Below are 7683 nucleotides of genomic sequence, written 5' to 3' on the forward strand. Positions count from 1 at the left end.
ACAGATTTTACGTCGTATCGGATTGAATACGGTTGATGATCCTGAAAATTTTTTTTCACTTAAGGCTAACAATAACACCTTACAGTGTGAAATAAAAAGTGATTATTTTGAGATAGATTTCTCTCAACCAAATACGATAGCTTCTATATTGGGGTTTTCCAATCGTAAACTAGATGTATCGATAAAGCATAAATCAGATCTTCCGGTAAATATAATACGTGTGACATCCGTTCGAGTGGAATGTAATATAATTTCCGGCTCGTATTACAATAACAAATTATCTCACACGCTATATGAATTCGCTCCAACTGTGGATCCTGGTTTCAGTATAAATATAGAGCCAAGGAACCCCATTTATTTGCCAGTGGACACCGATCGTCCGATATCGAACATTACACTAAGATTACTTGATCAGCGTGGTAAATTGGTAAACTTTCGTGGAGAAGAAATTGTTATTAGATTGGAATTAAAACGAACTTCATAATGGGGCTGTTGTTCCAATTAAAAGCCACCGAACCTCAACAGCGATCATCTATCAAAAGAAAACATTATAACTCAGGTGGAAAGAGAACATCTAGATCAGTTAAAAGAGAGACTTCATTGCGAGCGGACAACAGACGTTTTCTCGAGCAGTTGGGTTATCATGTCCACACAAAAGTTAAATATATACCGCGAACCCATCGTGGATAATTCGATCGCTAGAGAAGAAGTGCATAGTTATCATCCATCCACAAATTCTTTTCAAAACAATGATATATTCACCATTGAACTGAACCAAGAAGATGTTTTATTTTCGTTCTTCGAAAGTTATATACGTATTGAGGGGGATTACAAAGAAAAATTAAACGATCCAACTGATACCATCCAACTAACGCACAACTTACCAACATATCTATTTGAGTATATCGCATTTGAGCATAACGGTACTGAAATCGAACGGGTACGTGAACCTGGTTTAACATCATTGATTCGAACTCTACTTCAGCAAAACGAAGTGAAATGCAAATCTTTAGAAATAGCTGGTTTAAAATGGCCACCCGAAGGAAATTTGCCTACAGTTAGTGTGAACAAGGATTTCACGTTTCAAATCCCATTAAGTCATATTTTCGGATTATTTAGAGACTATAATCACGTTATGAGAGGTCGTTTTAAATTTAGATTTGTTAGAAGTCGTACAGACTCCAATTGTTATAAATCTACATCAAAAGCCGATTCTAGCACCGCAGAGTTTACTGTAAAAACGGTTACATTGTTGGCGAAACATGTGTACCCAAGCCCATCTATAAAGATGAAGCTGTTAGATGGTTTAAATAAAAACGCAAACATTCCCGTACCGTTTCGGAAGTGGTCTTTTTATGAGCTGCCTTCAATGAGAAAGGGAAATAAAGAGATTTGGTCGGTCACGTCAACAACTAACAGAGGTAGACCTCAATACGTTATAGTTGCATTCCAAACCAATCGAAAGGATCAGCCGAATTCAGATTGTACACTTTTCGATCACTTGAACATTATAGATCTTAAAGTATATCTAAACTCATACTGCTATCCATTCGAGTCGATGAATTTGGAGTTTGCGAAAGAAAATTATGTTGAACTATATAAAATGTATACCGAATTTCAACCGTATATTTGGGAAACATCTCGAAAACAACCGATTATGGATTTCGCAAGCTTTAAAAAGAGACCTTTATTCGTGGTGGATACCACTAAGAATAACGATGAAGAAGCCGCTCCATCCGCATCATGTGAGGTGCGCATCGAAATTCAAAGCGGTAAAGATTTTCCGCCTGATACAAAAGCATACTGTATACTACTTCAAGAATCCATGTATACGTACAAGCCTTTGAGTGGGGAGGTATCTGTAATTATAAATTAAATTACACATGAGGTCATATGTTAGTTTACAATATGAAGTTCAAAATCGCGGTTGTAGACGTTCAGGGGTTTTACATCAATTCTAAATTCGAAGTTAAAGAATTTACTCTTCTGGATATCACCACCGACTGCATAATACATTTACACTTGAAAGCTAGTGTACCATTCCAACAATTAAACGTTCGAGATCAACGATCAGTGAGATATTTGGAACGTAACCATCACAGGTTGTTATATAGTGATGGGTGGATAAATCAATTAGAAGGTTTAAATGTAATTGATACCTTAATTTCCTCCTACGATCAAATATTTGTTAAGGGAAATCAAAAGAAGCAGTTTTTGGAAACATGTAACAGCAAATCAATACTAACGGATATTGTGTTAGAATTTGCTGAAGAGGATGAGACTAAATTAAATTCAACCACCAATCAATGTTGGTTCCACACCGGCTCTCCAGCAGTATGTTCACAAAACAATGTATTAATTTTAAAAAAATTTGTATGTAATCAAAATAATGTTACTTGTATTTAAGTTGTAAATATAAATAATAATTTAAAAAAATTGATTGTAGTTTTATTATTCGTTAAAAAATTATATTTATTTTAATTTAAACAAGTTCAAACAAGTTTAAACAAGTTGAAACAAGTGTTGGTGAGGTTCAATGAACTTTACTTAACCTCGGTGATTTAATAATAAAAACCGCTTAATTCGCATTTTATATAGCAATAACACCTGTTATTTCTAGAAATTTGTTTTTCAAGAAATCTGATATGTAATCTGATACCCTATTGTTCATACTTATGTTAACTAATAGTTTTATAAAATTTACGTTTTACTTATGAAACGTAAAAAAATTTCCGACCGATGACCCTGATGTTCATATGTATGGATATATATTTTTTAAAATGTAATTGTATAATAAAAGTTATGTATACTTAAAAATTAAATAATAATAAATGTATTTCTTAAACACATCATTCTGTTGTTTGTATTTCACCCTCAATTCAATCCGCATAAATTCAATTAAATAAGTAAGTTTTATGTATTTCATCATTTTTTAATATTAAATTGAAAAGGTTTCGATGGTTCAGTGGTTTATTGCTTTTAAAGTATTTATATATTTCACCTTGCAGCTATCAGTTCAATTCGCGCAAAATTCAATTAAATAAGTCTGTATTATATATTTCGTTAATTTACACCACCACTGAGCCGCCGAAACCTTTTCCTTCTTTTACTTAAATGTATTTTTCACGTACATAACTTTTGTTATTTAACACCTCTGCCGACGTGATACATCGAACTTTACTTAACCGTGGTAATTTAATGTTAATAAAAACTGCTGAATTTACATTTTATACGACAATAACACCTGTTATTTCTAATTTTTTCTTTGCAATTGAACGTGTGAATTACATCATCCTTCTAGAAACTTCTATTGCCCATTTCCCCACTCCCCGTAATCTCTTTTTCAAGCATATAATTACGTGTTCTTAATAATTTATTCAGTGTGGCAGCTGTTTGCAAGCTAACAAGTTACGTTTTATTATTATTAATCTACGAAACAGTTGTTCAAGGGACGAACCATGTCTCGTCTCAGTCAATTGGGTCAGTGTAATTTCCTACCGAAAAAGTCAATTTCTGAGCTTCAACCGGACACTCCATATCCAATTAAGTGCGCGAAACGTCTTAAAAAGTGTTCTTGGCCGTCCGTGGTACTTGAGTTGGAGGCTGGATTCATCATTTATTTACCAAGACGCATCGCTGAAGATATTACTGACGAGGAAATCATCGAACTCAGGAAAATGTGCATAATTTATAAGGGTGCAAAAGACATTGGTAAAACTCACCCTGTATATTTATTGGATTTCATCAAGAAACCTGAAACGTAAAAAATTTCCTACCGATGACCCTGATCTGTTCATCTGTATGTATATAAATTTCTTAAACCATAATTGTATCATAAAATTTGTTTTAAAAATTAAATAATAAATGTATTAACATATAATTGCTGTTTATATTTTTCTACCAACCAAATTTTTTTTCCATGATGTATGTATATAAATTTCTTAAACCATAATTGTATCATAAAATTTGTTTTAAAAATTAAATAATAAATGTATTAACATATAATTGTTGTTTATATTTTTCTACCAACCAAATTTTTTTCCATGATTTTAAATTTTCGCACGCCATCTATCCTCCATCAGGTAAATTTAAATTTTAAAAATATAACAGAGCCATCTATCACCCATCAGGTAAATTTAAACTTTAAAAATATAACAACGCCATCTATCGTCCATCAGGTAAATTTAAATTTTAAAAATATAACAGCGCCATCTATCGCCCATCAGGTAAATTTAAATTTTAAAAATATAACAGCGCCATCTATCACCCATCAGGTAAATTTAAATTTTAAAAATATAACAGCGCCATCTATCACCCATCAGGTAAACAACTCCTTTTTTAGTTTCTCTACACACCACCAGATGGCGCCATATGAATTTTGAATTTCAAATTTCCCACCAAATTTCCCGCGCTGTGACGTCACTTCCTGCGCATGCGCAGGGCGCAGAGGGCGCAGGGGGCGCAACTTCCGCTCCAGAATCGGCATTAATACACTACTTGTGCCCAAAACGTGATATTATGACGTTATACGCCGGTCTGAGCCATGTTTGAACTTTCTATCACTTTTGGTTCCGATAATTCTGTTGACCATATTTGTGATATTCAGGCGCCAAATATCATCTTGGAGCATGTTGGAGATAAAAAACAAAATGTGCCCAAAACGTGATATTATGAAGTTATACGCCGTTCTGGGCCATGTTTGAACTTTCTATCACTTTTGGTTCCGAAAATTCTGTTGACCATATTTGTGATATTCAGGCGCCAAATGTCATCTTGGAGCATGTTGGAGATAAAAAACAAAATGTGCCCAAAACGTGATATTATGACGTTATACGCCGTTCTGAGCCATGTTTGAACTTTCTATCACTTTTGGTTCCGATAATTCTGTTGATCAGATTTGTGATATTCAGGGGCCAAACGTCATCTTGGAGCATGTTGGAGATAAAAAACAAAATGTGCCCAAAACGTGATATTATGACGTTATACGCCGTTCTGAGCCATGTTTGAACTTTCTATCACTTTTGGTTCCGATAATTCTCTTGACCATATTTGTGATATTCAGGGGCCAAATGTCAACTTGGGCATGTTGGAGATACAAAACAAAATGTGCCCAAAACGTGATATTATGACGTTATACGCCGTTCTGAGCCATGTTTCAACTTTCTATCACTTATGGTTCCGATAATTCTGTCGACCATATATGTGATGTTCAGGCGCCAAATGACATCTTGGAGCATGTTGGAGATAAAAAACAAAATGTGCCCAAAATGTGATATTATGACGTTATACGCCGTTCTGAGCCATGTTTGAACTTTCTATCACTTTTGGTTCCGATAATTCTGTTGACCATATTTGTGATATCCAGGCGCCAAATGTCATCTTGGAGCATGTTGGAGATAAAAAACAAAATGTGCCCAAAACGTGATATTATGACGTTATACGCCGTTCTGAGCCATGTTTGAACTTTCTATCACTTTTGGTTCCGATAATTCTGTTGACCATATTTGTGATGTTCAGGCGCCAAATGTCATCTTGGAGCATGTTGGAGATAAAAAAAAAAATGTGCCCAAAACGTAATATTATGACGTTATACGCCGTTCTGAGCCATGTTTGAACTTTCTATCACTTTTGGTTCCGATAATTCTGTCGCCCATATATGTGACGTTCAGGCGCCAAATGTAACATTGGAGCATGTTAGAGATAAAAACCGAATGTGCCCAAAACGTGATATTATGGCGTTATACGCCGTTCTGAGCCATGTTTGAACTTTCGATCACTTTTGGTTCCGATAATTCTGTTGACCATATTTGTGATGTTCAGGCGCCAAATGTCATCTTGGAGCATGTAGGAGATAAAAAACAAAATGTGCCCAAAACGTGATATTATGACGTTATACGCCGTTCTGAGCCATGTTTGAACTTTCTATCACTTTTGGTTCCGATAATTCTGTTGACCATATTTGTGATATTCAGGGGCCAAACGTCATCTTGGAGCATGTTGGAGATAAAAAACAAAATGTTCCCAAAACGTGATATTATGGCGTTATACGCCGTTCTGAGCCATGTTTGAACTTTCTATCACTTTTGGTTCCGATAATTCTGTTGACCATATTTGTGATATTCAGGCGCTAAATGACTTCTTGGAGCATGATGGAGATAAAAAAAAAAATGTGCCCAAAACGTGATATTATGACGTTATACGCCGTTCTGAGCCATGTTTGAACTTTCTATCACTTTTGGTTCCGATAATTCTGTCGACCATATATGTGATGTTCAGGCGCCAAATGACATGTTGGAGCATGTTGAAGATAAAAAACAAAATGTGCCCAAAACGTGATATTATGACGTTATACGCCGTTTTGAGCCATGTTTGAACTTTCTATCACATTTGGTTTCGATAATTCTGTTGACCATATTTGTGATATTCAGGGGCCAAACGTCATCTTGGAGCATGTTGGAGATAAAAAACAAAATGTGCTCAAAACGTAATATTATGACGTTATACGCCGTTCTGAGCCAGGTTTGAACTTTCTATCACTTTTGGTTCCGATAATTCTGTTAACCATATTTGTGATATTCAGGCGCCAAATGACATCTTGGAGCATGTTGGAGATAAAAAACAAAATGTGCCCAAAACGTGATATTATGACGTTATACGCCGTTCTGAGCCATGTTTGAACTTTCTATCACTTTTGGTTCCGACAATTCTGTTGACCATATTTGTAATATTCAGGCGCAAAATGTCATCTTGGAGCATGTTGGAGATAAAAAACCAAATGTGCCCAAAACGTGATATTATGACGTTATACGCCGTTCTGAGCCATGTTTGAACTTTCTATCACTTTTGGTTCCGATAATTCTGTCGACCATATATGTGATGTTCAGGCGCCAAATGTAACATTGGAGCATGTTAGAGATAAAAACCAAATGTGCCCAAAACGTGATATTATGGCGTTATACGGCGTTCTGAGCAATGTTTGAACTTTCTATCACTTTTGGTTCCGATAATTCTATCGACCATATATGAGATATTCAGGGGCCAAATGTCATCTTGGGGCATGTTGGAGATAAAAAACAAAATGTGCCCGAAACGTGATATTATGACGTTATACGCCGTCCTGAGCCATGTTTGAACTTTCTATCACTTTTGGTTCCGATAATTCTGTTGACCATATTTGTGATATTCAGGCGCCAAATGACATCTTGGAGCATGTTGGAGATAAAAAACAAAATGTGCCCAAAACGTGATATTATGACGTTATACGCCGTTCTGAGCCATGTTTGAACTTTCTATCACTTTTGGTTCCGATAATTCTGTCGACCATATATGAGATATTCAGGGGCCAAATGTCATCTTGGAGCATGTTGGAGATAAAAAACAAAATGTGCCCGAAACGTGATATTATGACGTTATACGCCGTCCTGAGCCATGTTTGAACTTTCTATCACTTTTGGTTCCGATAATTCTGTTGACCAAATTTGTGATATTCAGGCGCCAAATGACATCTTGGAGCTTGTTGGAGATAAAAAACCAAATGTGCCCAAAACGTTATATTATGACGTTATACGCCGTTCTGAGCCATGTTTGAACTTTCTATCACTTTTGGTTCCGATAATTCTGTCGACCATATATGTGATGTTCAGGCGCCAAATGACATGTTGGAGCATGTTGGAGATAAAAAAC

General features: G+C 35.5%; 1 protein-coding gene across 1 annotated transcript; it reads left to right on the forward strand.

Annotated features, from left to right (window-relative positions):
• Nucleotides 1-643: 643 nt before the first annotated feature.
• On the forward strand, nt 644-1876 carry LOC139429533 (uncharacterized). The gene has a single exon (XM_071195317.1). The coding sequence runs from the start codon at nt 644-646 to the stop codon at nt 1874-1876; it is 1233 nt and encodes a 410-aa protein (XP_071051418.1).
• The last annotated feature ends 5807 nt before the right edge of the window (nt 1877-7683 follow it).

The sequence above is a fragment of the Onthophagus taurus genome, chromosome 1 (genome assembly GCF_036711975.1).
Source record: "Onthophagus taurus isolate NC chromosome 1, IU_Otau_3.0, whole genome shotgun sequence".
Lineage (NCBI taxonomy): Eukaryota > Metazoa > Arthropoda > Insecta > Coleoptera > Scarabaeidae > Onthophagus > Onthophagus taurus.